At 64.5% G+C, this 20,495-nt stretch overlaps 1 protein-coding gene across 3 annotated transcripts in view; it reads left to right on the forward strand.

Moving 5' to 3' along the window:
* The first annotated feature begins 365 nt into the window (after window positions 1-365).
* Window positions 366-20,495, forward strand: part of RASGRF1 (Ras protein specific guanine nucleotide releasing factor 1) — a 37,806-nt gene continuing 17,676 nt past the window's right edge. For all 3 annotated transcript variants that reach the window (XM_086471546.1, XM_086471547.1, XM_086471548.1), the window contains exons 1-8: window positions 366-641; window positions 12,734-12,840; window positions 13,716-13,863; window positions 15,962-16,054; window positions 17,261-17,514; window positions 18,562-18,641; window positions 19,146-19,339; window positions 19,838-19,947. Coding sequence is in view for 2 of the 3 variants with exons in the window: in XM_086471547.1 (XP_086327673.1) it covers window positions 366-641; window positions 12,734-12,840; window positions 13,716-13,863; window positions 15,962-16,054; window positions 17,261-17,514; window positions 18,562-18,641; window positions 19,146-19,339; window positions 19,838-19,947 (1,262 nt within the window). In the remaining variant the exon portion in view is untranslated. The remainder of the gene's footprint in view (window positions 642-12,733; window positions 12,841-13,715; window positions 13,864-15,961; window positions 16,055-17,260; window positions 17,515-18,561; window positions 18,642-19,145; window positions 19,340-19,837; window positions 19,948-20,495) is intronic.

Below are 20,495 nucleotides of genomic sequence, written 5' to 3' on the forward strand. Positions count from 1 at the left end.
AGGCAGGGCCGGCCCCGGCGCGGCTCGGCGCGGCTCGGCTCGGCTCGGCACGGCTCGGGCCGGCGCTGACGGGCTCCCGGTGCCGCCGCCGGCTCCGGCATCACATGACTCGCCCCGTCTGCGGGAGACGCGGCTCCGGGACGCGGCGCTCCCCCGGCAGAGCCGCCGCCGCCGGCGCCGCGGGAGGCGAGCGCTGCGCGGGGAGGGCGGCGGGGCTCGGCCGCGGCATGAGCCACCGCCGCGGCGGCCGCCGGCTCTCCGGGGGCAGCGGGCGCCGTTGATGCGGGGGCTGCGGCTGCTCGCCAGGGACCCGCCCGCCGGCCGCCCGGCGGGGACCATGTGAGGCGCTGGCGGTGCCCACCAAGATGCAGAAGGGGATGCGGCTCAATGACGGGCACGTCACCTACCTGGGGCTGCTGGCGAAGAAGGACGGCGCCCGGAAGGGCTACCTGAGCAAGCGGAGCTCCGACAACACAAAATGGCACACCAAGTGGTTCGCGCTGCTGCAGAACATGCTCTTCTACTTCGAGACCGACTCCAGCTCCCGGCCCTCGGGGCTCTACCTGCTCGAGGGCTGCGTCTGCGACCGGGCGCCCTCCCCCAAGCCCTCCCTCTCGGCCAAGGACTCCCTGGAGAAGCAGGTGGGCGCGACGGGGGGGAGCCGGGGTCGGCGCCCACCCCCCCACCCCCCCCCCTGCACCGGCCGCTCTGGGAGGGAGGGGGATGGATGATGCCCCGGGGCCGCCCCCGTGGGGAGCGAGGGGGTGTCCCGGTCCCGCACGCAGCCCCGAGGCTCCCGCCGCCGCGGCGGAGCGGACCTGCCCGGTGCCCGGGACCTGCCCCACGCGTGACCGGGGCGGGGGGTGAGGGTGGGGGGAATGCTCCCCGGGGTCGCAGCGACGGTCCCACAGCCGCGCTGCCAGCGCACCCCGGGGCAGCGGGTGAGTTCATTATGGGGGTGTCGGGAGCCCCCCCCCCCCCCCCCCATCTCCGCTAATTAGCCGCCGGTAATTGGCGGCGGGGCTGCGGCGCGGGGCGCCCCCCGGCGGCCGCGGGAAGCGCTTTGCGCAGCGGAGCCCCACGCGTGTCCGAGGTTTTGGGGCAGCGGCTGCCGGCGGGGCGCGGAGGGGCCCGGGGGTCCCGTGCGGTGGCTCGGCCGTGCGGCTCCGCTCCTTCCCAGCCTGACGCAGCCCCCCCGGGGGTTGCCAGGGGGCTGGGGGGCAAACCCGACCCCCTGCCCCGTGGCGTGGGCAGCCTGGGCGGTGGGTGCAGGGTGCTCAGTGCGGGGCGGGGGCACACGGCCGTGTTTCCACGCGGGTTTCACGCCGTTCCCCACAGGTGGGGTCCGTGCTCCTGTCACAGACCCCGGTGGAAAGGCTGTGCGTCCCCTCCCCGGGCGGTGGGGACAAGCGGGGCCGGGGTCCCCCCACGGCCCACGCAGGGTGGTGCTGGGCTGCAGCGCCCCTCGCCAGCTGCTGATGTCCACGGGTGGAGCGGCACGGACACAGCAAAGCTGCTGCGAGGCCCCGGGAGAATCCGGGGTGTCCCCCCGCAACCCCAGGTAGTGCCCAGGGACCCGGTCGCAGGGGCGGCAACCCCCCACAGACCCGGGGGTAGGTTTCTCCATCCCCCATGGCTGCACCTCTCCCAGGCGGGCAGGGTGGCACGGGTCAGCGCGGCGTGCGATGGGGGCGACCTCTGGCTTGTTTGTCTGGTGTCGTTCGCCGGAGCTCAGGGTGCGACTGGGCAGGGAAGGGGTTGGTGCTGGGTAGGGGGGCAGGAAGGGCTGGCTGCCAGGCTGGGGGTGCAAATCCCTGGCCGCCTGCCGTAGCTTCCGAAACCCCCTCCGGTGTCACGGATGGGGAGAGGGGCCCGTTGTGGTGGGATTCACCCCTCGACCGCTGCGTGTGGCGTGTGGCCGCGTGCCCTGTTGGGTGTCCGTGTCGCAGCGGGCACGGGGAAGCCCCTCGCAAGGAGGAGCGGGGGTGGTTTTCCCGGCGCTGGCAGCCCAGGCTGGGTGCTTGCAGGAGGCACCGTGCATTTTGGGTCTGTCTCTGCAGGGCTTGCATAATTCCAGCCTGAGCGGGCTCCCAGGGAGGTGGTGGTGAGCGCAGCCCGCGGACTGCAGGGCAGGCCCCAGGGGGACCCGCCTGAGGCGAGGGGCAGCCTGGAAGGAGATAAGCCCCTTAATTGCCTCTGGCTAATTATGGCAGCCCAGCTCTCCAAAAAAAGCCCTGCCACAAGAGCGAGGCAGTGCAGCACCACCGCTCCGTGGCACGTCTGCTCGCTCCCGGCAGGGATCACGGGAATATTTCCCTGCTCAGATCAAAATACCGTGTTTTTTTTTCACAACAGCTGTGCCTCCTCGCAGCCCTGGCACTGGAGCAGCCTCCGCTGCAACGCACGGTCGGCTGTGGCAGCAAGGAGGGGTCTGTGTCTGCAAGGGGGTCACGCTGCTGCCCTGTTTTGTCAGCTGTGTCCCTTTAGGAAGCGGCATAATAGATGTTGTTGTGTGTTCCTGGTTCGGCTTCAGTCAAGCCTGCTAGCCAGGTTTGAATCGAGCTTGCTCGCCGGGTTCTGACGCCTCGTGTTTGTTCAGGAGGGATTTTCCACCAGGTAAACACCGAGGGGAGGGTGTCACAGCCCCTTTCTGCTTCAGAATGCACCTAGGAGGTTGATCCTCAGTGTAAATGAAGGGCTGCTGTCACGGCGCAGTGAGATCCTGCCACACCAAATATTTACCAGGCCGCTGATCTGCACCAATTTACCGAGGTTTAGCGTCTGGCTCGTAATTTTATATAATTCATTAGGACAAATTTAAATGAAAGCGCTCAAGCACTTGAATGCCCACTGCTTTGCAAACTAATTAACGGCATACCGGGTGAGATGAGCAGCAGAATATTTATGGTGCAGATCTGCAGCGGGGTCTGTGCAGGGGGGCGAAGGCGAGCAAATGGCACGCAGAGCCGGCAGGTCTCTCGGAGGAAGGCGTCCGGGTCCTGCAAACCAGATAAAACGTTTTCTTCCAGCTCACCTGGTACCGAGCCGTGTTCAGCATCGCCGGCTCTTCCTTTGAAAGGACGGTGCCGAGGAAATTTCTAGCATTGCCCATGGCCACCATTAATTGTTTTCTGAGGGTATTTATCTATCCGGGCAGTTAGAACTGGAGCTGTGAGGACAGTATTCCCTGCGGCAGAGGGGTTTCAGGTTTAGATTCCTTCTTGATTGGAGTAAGGCCTGAAAGGTTTCCATTTCTCTACAAAGGAGACCTTTTAAAAGGTGGGTCTTTCAAAACCCCCTCTTTTTTGAAGTTCCCATGTTTTCCTTTGCTGGGGGTTGTTTTTGCTGGGAATGCAGTGTACTTTTAGTGTACAGTGAGAATAAAGGAGCAAAGTTATCTGAAAAACTGCAATGCCAAAGAGGGGATTTGGACGCCTCTGGAAACTTTCTTTCCTGTTTTTGTTACGTTTTTCCGCAAATGAAATTTTCTTCAGTTTGATTTGGAAGGCGTTTTATTGTGGGGTGGGCTTCAGGCTGTGGCCCGGAGGGAGGGTCTGCCATGTCCGCCTGCACTCGGTGCGGGAGCTGGCGTTGGGGCTGCTCGGGGCGGTGGCACGATGGGCGAGCGCCCGGTGGTGCTGGGGCAAGGTGGGGGGGGGGGGGGTGAACCCTCCCTTTGGTTCTGGTGTGGTGTCTGGGCTGTGCCGCCCCCCAGACCTGCTGCCCCCGGCCCCCCCGAGGGTGAGGACGCTGGGACGTGCTTTCATGCTGTCACGTCTCCTGCCCTGTGGTGGAAGGGGCCGTGAGAGACCCCCCGGGTCCGAGGTGCGTTGCAGGGGAGGGCGGGCAGGACATGGGGTGCCCCGTGGTGGGGTGCAGCCAAAGTGAGACCCTGGCGGAGGAGCTGAGGAGGCACGGCGGTCCGGAGCTGGTCCCTCTGGTGTGGGGTGAGGGCTCTCCGTCGCGCATCAGTTGGGCAGCGGGAATCCCCTCCACGGATCCAGCCTTGAGATGGATCTCCAGACCCGCACCCCGGTGCCATGAGTTGTTCTTCACCAGCAGCCCTCTGTGTCTCAGACGAGAGCCAACATGATGCTGAGTCAAGTGGTAGCACTGTGCAAAACCCTTGACTTGAAACGCAGAAGCTCTCTGGAGCTCTGAGGCTTTTATTCCCACAAAGCCCGGGCTGCTCTTGTGAGCACACAGCCTGTAGCTGGAGATTTTCTTCCCCATTTCTGCAGTGTTTGGCGGGGATGGGTGTAACATTTATCGTCTGTGCTGTTAGGGGGCAGGGGAGACTCAAGGGAGCGTTTTGTACCGTGATGCAGAGCTGAGGACGAGGGGTCAGTGGGTGGGTGCGTGGCTGTGGTCTCCCAGTGGGGTGGGAGAAAGCTTGTGGAAACGGTTCCCACCAGCATGTCGGGGAAGGGGTTTGTCTTCCATCTCCCTGGAGCGTGTCCAGTCTGGTCCTGCTCGTTTCCCTGCCCAGCCAAGGGGGGTACGAGAAAGCCACGTCTCTCCTCAGCACTGGCAGCACAAAGAGTAGCCGGCACCGAGCGGAGACAAAGCACGGTCACCGAGGGCACCCTGTCCGGTGGCACCCGTCCCTGAGACGCTGGAAAAGCTAGAGGGAAGCGGAGCTGGGAGATGCTGGGGTGCCCTGGTTCTGACTCCCCTCACGGGGTGTGGGGTACCTGCAGCAGCCCCAGCCAGCCCTGGCTCCCTCGGAGCCGTCCCTGGCAGCAGGAGAGCTCGGGCAGCTCTCCCAGGGCGCAGCAGCACGGGCCACAGGACCCAGCTATGCCTGTCACTGCACGGGGGGTCACCTGGGCAGAGCTGTCTGGGGTGCTCTCCCAGCCCCCGTGGCGATGACGAGCAGCGTGTGCCCCCCCGGGACCCCCTGGCCAGGGGAGCCGCGGACGGCGGGTTCCTGAGCTGGGCAACTCTGCGAGCGCCCGGCTGGCCGGGGTCAGGCGGCTCCAGGCGAGCAGGAGCAGCGGCCCCACGAGTGGCTTTGAGCATGGCCCCGCGTCGGGGCGGGCAGGGGAGGGCTCAGAGCAGCGTGCCGCTCCGCTCCCGCGGCAGGAGGGGACAGAGCAGCTTCTGGCTGGGGCGAGCAGGGTGCCCACGGGCACCCCGAGCAGGGCTGGGGGGCGATGGGGCGAGGGTGCTCCCACGCAGGGAGGCGAGGGATGCATCCCGCCGGGCCCAGCACGAGGGCAGCGAGGGTTGGTGCGGCAGGGCTGCCCGGAGACAGCCGGCGATCCCCGTGCGGCGCGGAGACCCCGTGTCACCGCGCGTCCAGCCGAGCCTGTGCGAAACGTGCTTGGCGCAGGAGGGTGACGGGCTTCTTGTCTTCTAGAAAAGTCTGGATTTTCTTCGGGGTGTCTGTCCGAGAGTGCTGCGCCTGATTTCCGTCGTTCTGGTTATTCACACGGTGCTTGTTCAAAGGACGGGGTGATGTGGTGTGACCCGTGTGACCGACGGCGATGGAGCGATGGGGGCAGAGCCCGAGCGCAGGACACCTTGCCTCTGCGGGAACCAGCTTTGTCGTAGCATGAAAAACTGTTCCCCAAATCTGTCGTGTAAACCCAAACAAGGCAATTTGGGACAACATCGCCCTTGTACAGGTGTTCTGCTAACGAAGGAGCGAAAGTCCCGGCGTGAATTGTTCCCCCAGCGGCGCACAGGGGTGAGCTGGGGGTGCTGCGCGGGTGCCGCCGGGAGCCGCGGCTGAGGCTGTGCCCGTCGCCGTCACCCAGGGCCGGCTGGAGCCCGGGCTGCTCCGCGCTGGGCAAACCGGCGTTGGCCGAGCTCGGGAGCCAGGCCGGGGGTGCAAGTCGAACGTGCTCATCCCCCGCTGGCCGTCGGGGCCGTGGGGTTTTAATGTTTGCAAGCGCTTTTCCAAAAGGCTGAGACCCGCCGTAATCCACAGCCGCCTCTTGCACACCGTCACGCTGCGGGTGCGTGTCCCTGCACGGCCCCGGCCTGGGGAACGGCGCCCGGGTCCGTGGGGGCATCGCGTGCCCGGCAGTAACTACACCTGCCTGTCCCAAGCCCCCGCGCAGGCGTCGAACACCTTCCCGAGGTTTTCCAGATCCGGAGTTAAGTTTAGCATCGATGTCTCAGGTGTGTGAGCTCCAGCTTCCAAAGTCGGGGGTGCTGAGCAGCAGCCCCCGCCGGGGCAGGGGGCGTCCTGCCAGGGCAGCTGTGGGTCATTGGGTGGTTGAGAAAAAGTGGGTTTGTGCATCCAAACTCTGAGCTGAAGCAGTGAAATAGGTCTTGGAATATTTTGTTTGCCAAAGACCGGGAGGCAGTAGAGGTTGGTTTCTCTTAAAGCAGAAATGCTGAGAGCATTTTCATCTATAAAACAAAAAAATCTGAAAAAGAAAATGGTATTTAAAAGTTTCAAAGGACATTTTTCAAATTTTTTTTTTTTTTTTCAATGTATGGACCATTTCTGATTAAGAGTTCTCTTGGCTCGAGATGTTGGGCTCTTTCCATCAGCTTAATCCACCTTGATTTGCTCGCTTGGGTCTTTGCCGTGACAGCCAGCCTGTTGGGCTGTCCTGTTGGGTTTTTACAAATGTTAAATTAAAACTTCTTTCCGAGACTCGTGTACTTTTAGCCAGGCTTTCTGCGCCGAGCTGAACGGGGCCCTAACGCAGCCTTCACACCAGCCGCGCGGAAGCCTGGACTTATTTACGTGCAGTCTGATTTTTTTTGAACACAAATCACACTTTGCGAACCTAAACCTGAGCTCCTCGTCAGCTTGCAGATCACCCCGCTGGCTTTGGTGTTCTAGCCGTGGTGCCGCTCCCGTCCCCTTTTTTTCCCCCCCCACATTCGCATCCAACGGACTCGTGAGATCCGTTCAGGGAGCAGAGAGGGAAGAAACCTTCGCCCAGCCCGGTCCCACCAGCTCGGCAGCCTCAGAAACGCTTTCTCACGTGCACGATTTGCGGGTTTCTCACCAAGACGAAGGCGCCGAGTCATGAATGTCCAATAGGCCCAGGGATAACGCTGGTTTCTTCATTAATTACCGCACAGGGTGATGCCAAGCCTGTGTTTCCAAGCTGTGAGCAGCGGGGGGGGATGCTTACGGTGCTGGTACCACGCAGGCATCGCCGGCACCACGTAGGCATTGCCTGTACCATGCAGGCTCCGCCTGCGTGGTACAGGCAATGCCTACGTGGTGCCGGCGATGCCTGCGTGCCCGTCTGCCAGCATCGCTGGATAACGTGCCAGAAAAATCTGCCTGAGCATCCTTACGGTCCGTCCTGAAGCCGAGGAGAGGCCTCGCAGCCTCTGGGCTTGTTTTTCCTTATTGTCAGCAAGCCGAGGAGCTGCCCGACCCCCCGTCTCCTCCTCCCGAGTCCCAGGTCCCATCTCCCCCCCAGCACATGGTATGTAGGTCAGGGAAGTGAAAAGCCGCCGTTGCTGGCTGTGGATTTTTAGACTCATCCATCCAGCGCAGGAATAATTCTCCTTCCTTGCCCTTTGTGTCAGCTGCAATAACCGTCAGCTTCATGAACAGGCGGGCGCAGCTCTAGCTCCCACGGGCGAGTCGAGGGCTGGCGGGTCCCCGGCACGGCGGGGAGCATCCCCCGTTGCGGAGGGACGGGATCCGCCGCGGGGTGGAAAGGACCCCGTGATGGCACATGGGAACCGCCTTGTGCGGGAAAGGGTGAGGGTCAGCGGCGCCGGCGGTGGCGCTGGGGGTGTTTCTGTCTTGGTTGCCCCTTCGGCAGAGCCGGGCATCGGCTGTGGCCAGCGTGGGTCTGCAGGAAAAGCACCCGGTCGTGGCAACCAGAGCGCTCTGGCAAATGGTTCAGGCTGAAAAACGCCCCGCTCCGTATTTTATAAACATCTGGAATACGTTGATTTTCCTCTTTTGGAAATAATGCGTCTTTTTAAAGCTTATTTAAATTTCTGTGTTTACTCACTAGAAGGGAAGAAGCAAAGTCAAACCCTTCAAGAGCTTAGCTGGGCCAGCAGCGGTGGGTTTGCTTCTGGCAGGCCTGGCTCTGCTTTGCCCGTACTCCGACGCACCGGAAAATTTCCCATTTCATCCCCAGCGCCGCGGTGTCGGTCCCTGCCTGAGGGGTCCCGCGGCACCAGCCCTTCGCTCCTCCTGGACCCTGAGCCGGCAGCCGGGCACCGGTCGGGTCTGTGCCGGCAGAGTGGGACGTGCAGGGACCCTCACCTTGGGGTCACCAGGGACCCGTGTCCTGCGGCGCACAGGGACCCGCGGGTGCGCACGTGGGAGGTTCTGCTGCTCCGGCGCTGGGCAGGGCAGGAGGGCAGAGCCGTCGCTGCGCTAACCGTGCCAGCCCATCAGACGTGCGGGGGGACATTTCTGGGGAGACAGTCCCTGCCCGTTAATCCCTCGGGTAGTCTCCTTCGTCAATTCAAAGTTGTTTGTCGAGGTTCTGGAGGCAGAAATAGCTCCCCAGCAGCGTTTCGCTGTTGTACTCTCCTCTCGGTAAAAATAGCCGAGCTGGCGCTGGGGATCTTTTGCAGAAAAAGCGACAGAGGGAGCGGAGTTTGGGGAGCGGGCTCAGGGGGGCTGCGGCCGTGGTGGGTGCCGGGCCAGGTCCCTCCCGCTGGGCCACCCTTGAGCAGAGCCCCAGGCACACGCCGGCCGGGGCACCCCGGGAGCAACTGCTGGAAATGGTCTTGGAGCTGCTGGCCGGTCCGCGGAGGAGCAGCCCCTGCCCGTGCCTGGCCCTCTCCTGCCTGCACCGCTCGAGTGCCTGCGGGTGCCGACACCTCTCAGGACAGCGCTCGGTGTCCGGGTACGGGACTTTGCCAAACTGCCCGCTGGAGCTGGAGCCGGGCTGGTCTCTGCCTCCGACCGAATTGCTGTGGAACGTTGGGGTTGAAGGTTGCTGAGGCTGAAGCAGAAGCCGTTGTTTGCCTCCACTGAAAACGCTGTCTGCCCTGGTGGCTCGGGGTCTGCAGGAAGGGTTTGGCTCCCGCCGGCTGCCGGGGAGGTGCCGTGTGTTCCCCCCCCCGGTGAAAAGCTCCGGGGCCAGAGCAGCCTCTGAGCCCTGCGGGGTGAGGGGGTGCCAAGCCCTTGGTTGGCCATGAGCCTGGGTTAGGGTGGGAGAGAGGAGAGTTGCCGGGGGTCTCCGGCATCACAGGCTGTGTCCCATCGAGCCGGGGGCTCTCTGCACCTCAGGGGCTTCAGTACCTGCCCCCCTGCAGCAGGCAGGGCCGGGGAACCGCCGGGCGATGGTCGCAGGGCTGCAGCTGGCCCCGGCTGGGTGTTTTGACGTTTCACTTTGCGACCTGGAATGCTCCTGTGTCATTCTTTCAGGCGGAATTGCTGTGTCCCCCTGAAGTAACCCCCCGTCGCAGCACTGGGGCCTGGGGGGGGCCACACATCCCGCAGTGCCAGGGGGCTGCGCATCCCGCAGCGGGTGCTCAGAAATGGGGGAAAATACCCGGTAATGAGGGACTTGCTGAAGGAATTGCATCCGCTTAGCTGGCCGGGGGTGGTGTCAGGGCTGTCAGTGCCTCCATGGCTGCAAGTTCTGGAGGTCTTCAGGTGAGCGAAAAGGGGTGTGAGAAGCAGCGAACCGAAGCTGCGGGTACCGGGCAGGGGTGGCGTGGGGCGATGCTGGAGGCAGGGGCTGATCCTGCTGCTCTCTGCCCGGTGCCGCTGAGCGGCTGGTCCCGTCTGTGGGTCTGTCCCGCTGCCCGGCCGGGGCCGCGCTGCCACCGCGCCTCGCCCCCCAGCACGGCGAGCGCCGCTGGAAACGCTCCCGGGCTGTCGAGGTTGACGTGTCGCTGTGATAGCAGAGGAGGATCATCATTTAGGCGGAGATAAAAGGTGGTGGGAGTTTTATTATTCAAATATAAAATAACTTCCTCCTTGCAAGTGCGCTGCGCTTCCTGCGTGTCGTGTGGGGACACACCAGTGACACGGGAGCTGCACCCCGTGCGCTCGCGGGAACCGGCTCCTCGTTGTACGTGGAGCTGCCGTCGGGACCGAACCGTCCTGGCCGCGGCCCCGCAGCAGCTGCCGGAGCTGCCCCGGTCGCGGTGGGAAGCTCCCGGCCCCGCGGCGTCCGGCTCCGCTGCGGACAGCGTTGGAACTGCCATTTGCAAAACCTTCCGGAGTTCAAACTGGAGGAGCCAGGCGCCGTCGGCTGAAGCGCTTTTGGCGCCGGCGTGTCGGGAGGGGCCTCGGTGTGTTGGGCGACGCGTGGGAAGAGGCAGCGTGGGCAGGGTGGGCGCCTGTGCCGGCTCCCTACCGTGGGCTCTGCCACCCCTTCTCTTAAAACCCGAGGAGTCCCGAAGCTGCGCGAGGTGCTGCTGTCCCCGAGGGCCCCGGCGAGGGTCAGGGTGCTCGAACCCGGCGTGGTGCCTGATCCTGCTGGTGGGTGCAGGGCTCTGAGCGGGTGCGCTCGCCCGCGGGAGCACACGTGGGTGCTGCGTCGTCCCCAAGGGACCCCCAGCACCCGGGAAGGGCAGCCCAGGGCTCACCGTCCCGTCCCCTCCTGCGGGGCAGGGACAGGTTTGGGGGAGCCACAGAGGCGTCTCCCCGTGTTTCTGGTCCTGGGGGGGACCCAGCCGAGCTCTGGCTGTTGGCGTTGGTGGAGCGCGGCACGGCGAATGCCCTCGGGGTGGCTTGTCCCTGTGGCACCGGGAGCTCGTGGGGGCACCGGGGCTGAGATTGGGCTTTCCCACCCCCCACGTCCCTGCAGCCGGGACACCGGGGCTGGGGAGCGAGTGCTTGGCCGTGCCCTGGCACGGCTGGGTCTGATATTCCTGCGTCGGTGTTCAAGGGGGAGGATTTCCAGACTTGCCAATCTGACGAGCTCTTTTTTGATGCTGTTTGCAAGGGAAGGGATGTCAGAGAGGTGGGCACGAAGCAGAGGCGCGTAACTACTGTGCAGTTTCAGACTCCAAAAATTTCTGGTGAATTTTCTATCATCAGAGATGTCTCGTTGCCAATAAAAGCCTTTGGGGGTGGGAGGGAGAAGAAAGGGGGGGTGAGAAGCGAAGGGCTGTGGAGCTGCTGCAGCTCCTGACATGTCCCGTGTTCGGAGGCAAGCTGCCAGCCTGGCTGCCCGGAGATCGCGCCAGCCCGGCCGCGACGGGTCGGGGAAGGGGTGGGAGATGGACGGTGGCGTGTTTTACCGTGGATAAGGCTCCATGAGGGGAAAACTTGTCCACAGGATCAACAATAAAAAAATATGGCACCTAACGGATCCTGGACAGAAGGAGACGCATCTTCATGGGGTCGCAGGAACAACCGGTGGCCCCCCAACAGCGAACGAGCCCTTTCTGCAGGAGGGCTCTGGTGTGGCCCCAGGGCAGCGGGGGGTCCCCGGGCTCCCCCTTCTCCTCTGCAGGACCCGGGTGGGCCGAGGAAGCTCAGAGGGTGTTTCTCAGGCTGTTGCCCACCTGGGTGGTGGAGCTGGGTGCCCATCCGTTTGTCTGTCCGTGCTGCCCGCACCAGCATCACCCGGGAACGGCGACTGGCTGTGCCTCGGCTCCCTGTGTCCTGGTTTCACTGGAAGGCTCCTGCATCCATCTGGAGGTCCTTCTCCTTAACACCCCTGGGCCTGATTGGGGATGGGAGTAAAGATGCCCGGGGAGGGGGAGGACAGGGGAGCGCTGGCAAGGGTAGGGGTGGGAGACATTGCCCTGTTTTGGGGAGTCGGGGTGAGCAGCCCCCGCCGTGTTCAGCACGGGGCCGGTGATGGTGCTGGGCCCGCCGGCTGTACCGGGGGAGTGCCAGCCCTGCCCTGGTGCAGCACCGCCCTGCCCGTCCCTGCCTGCCGCCCGCCGTCGGGGCAGGTTCCCACGCGAGCTCCTGCCTGCGCCGCGGTGCCCGCCTGCGTTTTCACGGCGTGCCAGGGTCTGCGGCCGCAGCCGGGTGCTCCCCGCCGTCCTGGGGAGCAGGGATGCGCGCCAGGGAGCAAGCTTGCTCGCTGGGTTGGGGTTTGTTGTTTTTTTTTGCCGAGATACCTGTTGTTTCAGAGCCCTCGTTAAACCTAACAGCGGCGCAGATAATGTCATGATGAGCTTTTCCGAGTGGGTTTTGTCTTAGCCCAGTTATTCCGGGCAGCATCCGGCATTGCAGCGTGGTACCTGTTTCCTAGGAGACTGCGGGGAAGCGCAGGAGCAGCACAAACCCAGCCGAGGCGGGCTGCCGCCATGCACCATTAGCGCCGGCACTGTAAATGTCAAGGGAGGCTAAATATAGCCCTGCGCCGAGTCCCCTGCACCGGCGCCCGTTAGAGCCTCCCGGGCACGTGGGGCCGCGGCTCTGCCCGACGCCAAGCCCCGGGCACCACCGGGGCTTCGTTCTGGGGCCCGAGGGGGCTCGCTGCCCGCGCGGGCAGGGGTGCAGGCAGCCTGGCGCTGGGTCTGACTTCGCTTGTCCACCCCTTTCCCCGGGTGAGGGCCGTCCCCAGGGTGATCGCCGCAGGCTCAGCCCTGCAGCCGCCCGGTTCCGCGGTGGTTTCGGGTTTGGCTGGGGTTTCCCGGCGGCGTTTCCCCTCGGAGCGTTTCTCAGCCCCGTCCTCGCCCGCGGCTCGGCTGCGGCAAGGAGCAGCTCTTCCCGGGCGCTGAGGGCAGGGCGCCTCGGCCGTGCTCCTGATGCTTCCAAGTGGGGTTTTGTGTAAAATTAAGCGACTCGTGGTGGATCATAAAGAGCGTTTCTCACGGCCCTGTGCGAGCGAGCGGTGACCTCCCCCTGTGCTTGCTCCCGCAGCATTACTTCACCGTTAATTTCAACCACGAGAACCAGAAGACCCTGGAGCTGAGGACCGAGGATGCCAAGGACTGCGACGAGTGGGTGGCAGCCATCGCTCACGCCAGGTACCGCCCTCCGCCAGCGCAGCCCCGGGGACGGGGGGTGTCGGAGGCAAAGCTGTGCCCGAGGGCGGCTGCGGGCAGGGAGCCGTTGAGGCAGGCACCGCCGGCAGGCCGAGCAGAGCGCTTTCGGCCCCCAGCCCCATGTCGGGGACGCTCGTGCCGAGCAGAAGGCTGCAGCCAGACGCCCCCCCTGCCCCGTGCCTGCCCATCCCTGTCCCACACGGGCGGGCGCCCCGGCAGGCTGGTGCTGCCTGTCCCCAGCTAGTGCCAGAGGGATGCCCGGGTCACCGTTGGGTTCAAAGGCCATCAGAAATAGCAAAAATGGTCAGAAAGGGTTTTTTTCCAAGCTTGTGTTTCTGTGCCGTGGGAGTGCTGCTGCAGCCCACTTGCTCGTGGGGGAGAGTGGTCGGGAGCCGGCCTGGCGACGGAGGGTGCGGGGCTGGCAGCGAGCAGCGGGGGCAGGTGGGTGTTGTGTGCGGGAAATCGGAGACGTATCACCTGCAGCAGCACCTTGACGGGAGGAGAGGCTCGTAAGAGCTGGTGCCACAAGTGTCCTCCTGGTTAAACTTTTGGGATGCGGCAGGTGAGAGGGGTTTGGCCATGGGTTTGTGGGGTTTTTTTACCATTTCCTTAAACTTTGCGTTGTCTTTGCTGTTTGCATCCTCGCGGGGAACCCGAGTCCTCTCCAAACTGCTCCGTTCCGAGCAGCAGCACCCCAAACTGCAGGAGCTGCCTCCTGGTTTGTTCACCCTGTGGGTACCCCGAGCTGGAGGGGCCAGGGCAGCGCGTAGGCAGCCGGGCAGGAGAAAACCCCCAGGGCGGGTGCATGTCGGCGGGTCTGCGGGAGGAGGGGTGCTCACGGCCGCGTCCGCCTGCAGCTACAGGAACCTGGCGACGGAGCACGAGGCGCTGATGCAGAAGTACCTCCATCTCCTGCAGATCGTGGAAACGGAGAAGACTGTTGCCAAGCAACTCCGCCAGCAGATCGAGGACGGGGAGATCGAGATCGAGCGCCTGAAGGCCGAGGTGAAGAGCCCGGCGTCGCCCCGCGGATGCGCTGCCGCTCCCCGGGGCGACCCGTGGGCTGCGGGCGGGCGGGCGGCATCGCCGCGCTGGCGGGGACCAGGGGACGTCGCAGCCGGCGTATTTGTGCTCGTTTCAGTGACGTGAGGCTGGGCCCTTCTGTGGCGGAGAGGGGCGAGGGCATCGCCTTCGCTGGAGGTTTTCCCTGGCTCCCCAGGTCCTGCCCAGCCTCCGAGTCGGGGCGAGCTCTGCTGCCCCGGGAGCGCCGCCGGCATAAGGGGCAGGGGAGGCGAGTGGCGGCGGGGCGATGAGCATCCCGATGAGCTTTTGGTCGGGGGAGGTGGGAGATGTGTTGTGAATCCCGAAATTAGCTGGAGGTCGGGATTGGAGATGCCGGGCAGAGCTGCAGCCCGTCCCGTCCCCTGCGCCCAGGTACTTTTGATTTTACCTTGTGTTGGTTTGGGGGTTTTTCTTTGCTCTTCCACACACTTTGAAGCAGAGATCAAATAGTCAGCTTCTACTTTAATGTGCAAATTTTTCTCACTCAGTTTAAAAAAAAGAAACCAAAATAAACCCGCAGCACCGGCAAACCCGCTCCGTGGGTCCCGGCTGGGATGCGCTGGCGCGGGGAAGGGCTTTGGTGCTTTCAAGCACTTCAGCGCAGAGGGGATGTTTGGTGACTCGAGGCTCTGTGGGAGAGCACAGGGAGTGGAAAAATTCCCTAAAATCTCTTCTAAAATCTAACCCCGTGGAATAAAATGGGGTGAAACCGACAGAGCTGCGTAGGAGCTGAATCGGCACCCGTGAGCCCGCGGTCGCGTTCTCCGGCGTGTTCCCGCTCTTGCCGAGGCCGGCGGCGCTGGGGGTGGCTGTACTGGGAGAGCAGGGGTGCTGGGGGGCCGGGGCAGCCCCGGTGCCTCCAGCCGAGCCCCTCGGTGGCCGGGTGGCACAAGCAGGGCCGGCTGGACCGGGCTCATCGCCGGCCCCGTGCCAGGCACCAGCCCTGCACCCTCCGTCCCGGCACCCGGCGGTGCGGAGGTTTGGGGAAGCGCCTCCACGCTGAGCGCCGGGGGGCGGTTTGGGGTCTCTTTGGGAGGACTCGGCGCCGAGAGGTGGCTGTTGAGCTTCGTTCAGACACGGCCACCGCCTTGGCCCGGAGCATTTTTTTAGCTTCCTGCGGTGTGTTCCAGTTTGTGGAAGTCGTCGCCCCTTCCCGGGCTGTGACCGTGCGACAGCAGCAGCTTCTGCCCCTGCCCTCCTCCCCCGGCAGCCATCCCCTCTCGTCCTTCGCTTTGCTTTCCCTCCTGACAGCCCGGGCACCAAAACTGCTCCGTGGGCATTGCGGTTCCCGCTGCTGCGGTGGGCGCCGCAGTCCCCGCTGCTCTCCGCTCCCAGCGTCACTGGGAAGTAGAGTCTCCAACTGAAAAAGACCTCAACGCCTGTCTCTCTAAAACTTTTTGGAAAGTACTCTTGCAAAGTTGTTTTCTTCCTTGTATTATTTTCTATAACATCAAAATTCGAACCACATTTTCCCTAATTTTCAGTTTCTGAATGGTTTTCCCACCCTTCCCTGTCGCTTTTTGAACGCTTGCAGTGGGTTGGGCTGGGACGTGGCAGCGAGCAGAGGAGTGAGAAAAAGTACAGGCGAGAAACAGTAAAAATTCAAATGCTCGAAGCTGATGAGACTCAATCCAGTTTGTGTTGGAAAGCTGCGACTGGATGAGAGTTTGTCCCCGTCTGCGAGTTTTAGGGTGCAAATGACTTGCAGTTTTCCTGGCATTTTCCCTCCGACTTGTTCACGACTCGCCCCTGAAGCCTTCCTTCGAGCGCAGGCGTGCGGTTTGCGTCGGGTACCCGGCAGGATTTCTGGGTCCCTCTCCCCGCGTCGTGTTCGGTGGGCGCTGGGGGTGCCGGGGGGTCGTCAGCGCCCTGACGGCTCTGCGGCGTTTCTCTACCTGCGTCACCCACCCATCTCCCACTAAGACAGAATCGGCACAGGCCGTCGTGCCGCTCCCCGGCACCGCGCCGCGGCAGGGCTCGTCCTCGGCTCCCGGGACGTGCCGGGACGGCGCGGCCGCTCACGCCCGCCCTGTGCCCGCAGATCGCCTCCCTGCTCAAGGACCACGAGCGCATCCAGGCCGGCCAGACCAGCACGCCCAGCGACGACGACAGCGACATCAAGAAAATCAAGAAGGTGGGTGGTGGCGGGGGCCAGCGCCGGCGCTCGGTGGGGTCCCGGTGCTGGCGGCGGCGTGGCGGGCTGCTCAGCGTGGGGCTGGCGGAGCGGTTGGCCTGGGGGAGCTGTCTGAGGAGGTGCCTCAGCTAATGGGGTTATTTTTTTAGGAGGAAAATGTGTTTTGCAAAACTGGAAACCCTCCTGCTGGTTGTGTTTGCCGCGCGGGGTGCTCCCCGCGTCCCCCGGTGAGCGAGGGCTCCCTGCCCGTGCCGGCTCGCCCGCGGACAGCACCGCTTGCCTCTCCCTCCTCCCGTGGCTGTGGTTACATCTTTTATTTTTGAGAGGACAAAGGCAGTGCCCCAGCAGCGGCCCTGCGGGGAGCAACAGACCCCGAAGGAAGCCTCCTCCGAGTGCGGCGCTCTCGGGGAGAACAAGCCGCGCTTGCCAGCGGGCGCTGCCGGCCGTGCACCCCGCTCCCGTGGGCGATGCCCTGAGCCCGGCAAGCTTGGAGGTGCCTCAGCCTCCCCGCGGTGCCACGGAGGAGACCGGCACTACCACCGCTTGGGGAGCGGGTCCTGCCCTCTCCTGACCCCCAGGAAAGCCTCCGCCGGCCCTGGGCACCCACTGCCCCGTGCAGGGGACGGGGGGTTGAACCGTGGGCTCGGGGCGGTGGCAGCGGCCGCACGCACGGACGGAGCTCTGGGCAGGGAGCGGGAGGTGCTGCGGGTGCTCGGTGACGTGAGGAAGGTTGGGAGCTTTTCTAGGTGTCCTGTCCATCTCTGCCCGGACACGTGCTGGCTCCAGGGGGGCTTTGGTGCCCCGGTGCACTGGGCGGCTGGGGGGTGCTGGGTAGAGCTTAGCACCCGGCAGGCTGGGAGTCTCCGTACCCACCCAGTCCTGCTCCAGGGAAGTGCCCGGCATCATGTCAGGGGAGGTCAGGAGTTGACATGGGATCCTCGCTTCCCGTAGGAGTCCTCCATGCCTCCCTGTGAGAGGGAAAAGAGGCTGTTGTCTGCAGTAAGCAAGTGCGTTTAAATGCGTTATTGTTCGTTTCCCAGCGGGGAGGATCCAGAGCAGCACCAGTAACGGGCACCATCATGCCCACCTCAGCACAGAGCCAAGGGCGCCTCACGGCAGAGCCGCGGCCCCGGCGCCGTGCCGAGCACGGGACGCCCGCCCGGCTCGTCCGCCGGGTCCCTGACGCGGCCGCTGCTCCCTCGGCAGGTTCAGAGCTTCCTGCGGGGCTGGCTGTGCCGGAGGAAGTGGAAGACCATCATCCAGGACTACATCAGGTCCCCCCACGCCGACAGCATGCGCAAGAGGAACCAGGTTGTCTTCAGCATGCTGGAGGCGGAGGCCGAGTACGTCCAGCAGCTCCACATCCTCGTCAACAACTTCCTGCGGCCGCTGCGGATGGCGGCCAGCTCCAAGAAGCCTCCCATCACGCATGACGATGTCAGCAGCATATTCCTCAACAGGTGAGGGCCACCCCGGGCTCCAGGAGCTCTGCGGCACCCCGGCAGAGCCGGCAGCCTCCAGGCAGGCACTGGGGTCCGCAGCCCACTGCTCTCCCCCCGGGAATGGGTGTTGGGGCGCTCGGTGCTGGGGGGGGTTCCCCGGGAGCCTGCAGCCTGGCCCCCAACGCCGTGGATGGAAGCTCGCCGTCCCCACGGGACGCCTGCAGAAGTGCTTGGCACCGGCAGGAGGAGGTGCCACGGGGGCTGGTGCTCCAGGGCCTCGGTACAGGTCGGGGCTGCCGGGAGCCCGTCTGTAGGAGGTGCTGGCTCTGGCGGCGGGGAGAGCGGTGTCCTTGGGCGCTGACAGCAGCCCGTAGGTACCGACGGAGGAGCGAGGCGGGGAGGATGCGGCTCTCGCCGGGGATGGCGCGGAGGGGCGGGCGTAGCCTCCCCTGCAGCTGCGACGCGGGCTCCGAGCCGCTGCGAGGTGTGCCGAGAGCGGCCGTGCCTGGGGATGGGAGGCGGCGCTCGCCGACTCCAGCCAGGCCACGGTGATGCCACTGTGTCGCCAGCGCGTGCCAGGTTTAAGGGCAGCTGCAACAGCTCCGTCCTGCAGACGATACCGGCACCAGCGGCCAGTCTTACCAGCCAGCCCTGGGGGTGCCGGCCACCCATCCCTTGGAGGGGAGCAGCTCCGGGAGCAGCGCTTGTGGCTCCTGGCGTTCGCTCACAGAATCATAGAGCAGTTTCGGTGGGAAGGGACCTTCAGGATCATCGATGCCAACCTTTGTCCCAGCTCTACCAACACCAGTAAACCATGTCCCTAAGCACAACACCTACCTGTCTCTTAAAGACCTCCAGGGATAGTGACTCCCCCACCTCCCTGGGCAGCCTGTTCCAACGCCTGACAACCCTTTCAGTAAAGAAATTCTTCCTAGTATCCAGCCTGAACCTCCCCAGCCAGTCCCAGGGCTCCCCTGCTCCCGCTCCGGGGCTGGTGATTTTGTCTGACTGCTCATTATTTGCCACTTGTTCTTCTGTCTTTTCACCCCTTGGTTTATCTTTCAGCGAAACAATCATGTTTTTGCACCAAATCTTTTACCAAGGCCTGAAGGCGAGGATATCCAGCTGGCCGACGCTGGTGCTGGGTGAGTGCGTGTTGCCTCCTCGCCGCCTTTCCTTCCCACTCGCTGGTGGAGCCGAGCCCGTGCTGCTCCTCCTCCTCCTCCTCCTCCTCCTGCAACTCAACAGGCATTTTGCTAACCGGCGGCAGTGGTGACACACAGCACGTTGTTGCTTGTTCGTGTCGGTCACAAAGGCAAGGACAGGAGCAGAAAAACCCGGAGGAACCCAGTTCCTGCGTTCCTGGCTCTGCCGGGCGGTGGAAGGGGTGGGCTGGGCCGTGCACAGGAGAGCTGATGCTGAAGGGTGTTGCTGTGTCCGATGAGACCCTGGGCAAGCACTACAGGGTGTCTTTAAAACCCAAACTGGGCAGACCTGGTGCTTGCACAAGCAGCACGAGGCTCTGGGAGGTGTCCTGGGTGGGACACCGGGGGATGAGGAGGGTCAGGAGCTGGGGGGAGGCTGTGCCGGGACCCCAGGGTGTGGGCTGGACCAGCACACCCACCTCCCCACCGCCTCTCTGCTCGCAGCCGACTTGTTCGACATCCTGCTGCCCATGCTGAACATCTACCAGGAGTTCGTGAGGAACCACCAGTACAGCCTGCAGATCCTGGCGCACTGCAAGCAGAACCGGGACTTCGACAAGCTGCTGAAGCACTACGAGGCCAAGCCCGACTGCGAGGAGAGGACCCTGGAGACCTTCCTGACCTACCCCATGTTCCAGGTGACCGCTGGTGCTGGGCTCGGCCCCAGGGATGCCATCCCAGTGCTGGTGGTGTGGAACGGGCTGGGCGGTGCAAACCCCAGCCCCATAGCGGGCTTTGGGTGGCGGGGAGGCAAAGCCTGGGTGGAGGTGGCCGGGGGTGGTCCCTCACTGCTCCTGGGACTTGCTGAGGCCGCTGCTGGGCTCGTCGGTGCTGCGGGAGGACTGCCTCTGGGTGAAGCCGCTGGCTTTCCTGGTACCCCATGGCTTGGGGACACGACGGGGCACAGCAGGGTCCTGGGCAAAAGCCCATGCCCTTCCCCCTCTTCATTAAGTTTTAGCACAAGGAGCTTTGAACCTTTCATAACCTCCCAGGTGAGGGGGTCTGAGGCAGGGTGACCCCAGCCACGGTGGCTCCGGAGCAGCGCAGGGTGGGCGCCCGCAGCTCTCTGTGCCCCCCTCCACCCCCCCCCGCCCTGCGCTGGGGCTGATGCCCCGCTCTGGTCTGTCGCGCCGCAGATCCCCCGGTACATCCTGACGCTGCACGAGCTGCTGGCGCACACCCCCCACGAGCACGTGGAGAGGAACAGCCTGGATTACGCCAAGTCCAAGCTGGAAGAGCTTTCCAGGTCAGACCCACCGCTGCCCATCCCTGCGGCAGCTCCAGCACCTGGGCGGTTCGGGGCTCCTGGGCAGGGTGCCGGCACGGCGTGCTGCCCTTCTGGCTGGTGGGGAGAGGGGCTGGGGCAGGCAGACCCCAGCCCAGGGGCGTTGGAGAGGGTGGAGTGCTGGTGGGACCAGGCTGGTACATACAGCACCCACAGGGCGAAGCCGGCGGCGATGGTGACGGATGGGCTGCGCTGCCCCACCGGGGCGGGACGCGGGAGAAGCTCGGTCCTTGACACGGAGCCCCTCGTGAGCCGTTGGCCCAGGGAGATGTGCCCGCTCGTGCGGGGGTGCTGTGGGTGGCGGCGTGGGGAGCTCTCCCGGGTGCCTCCGGCTGCCCACGCACCCCGTGCGGGCGCAGGCAGCGAGCCCAGCCCTGTGCCGACGGTGCCCCGCGCTGTTTTAGCCGGGACCTGCCCTCCCGTGGCCCTCGTCCTCTGCCTTTCGAAGGCTGAGACGTTCCAGCGCCGGCTCCTGCTTGCCTGTGCCGACCTGTCCCTGGGGCCGGCGG

Source organism: Leptosomus discolor, chromosome 11 (genome assembly GCF_034619465.1).
Source record: "Leptosomus discolor isolate bLepDis1 chromosome 11, bLepDis1.hap2, whole genome shotgun sequence".
NCBI lineage: Eukaryota > Metazoa > Chordata > Aves > Leptosomiformes > Leptosomidae > Leptosomus > Leptosomus discolor.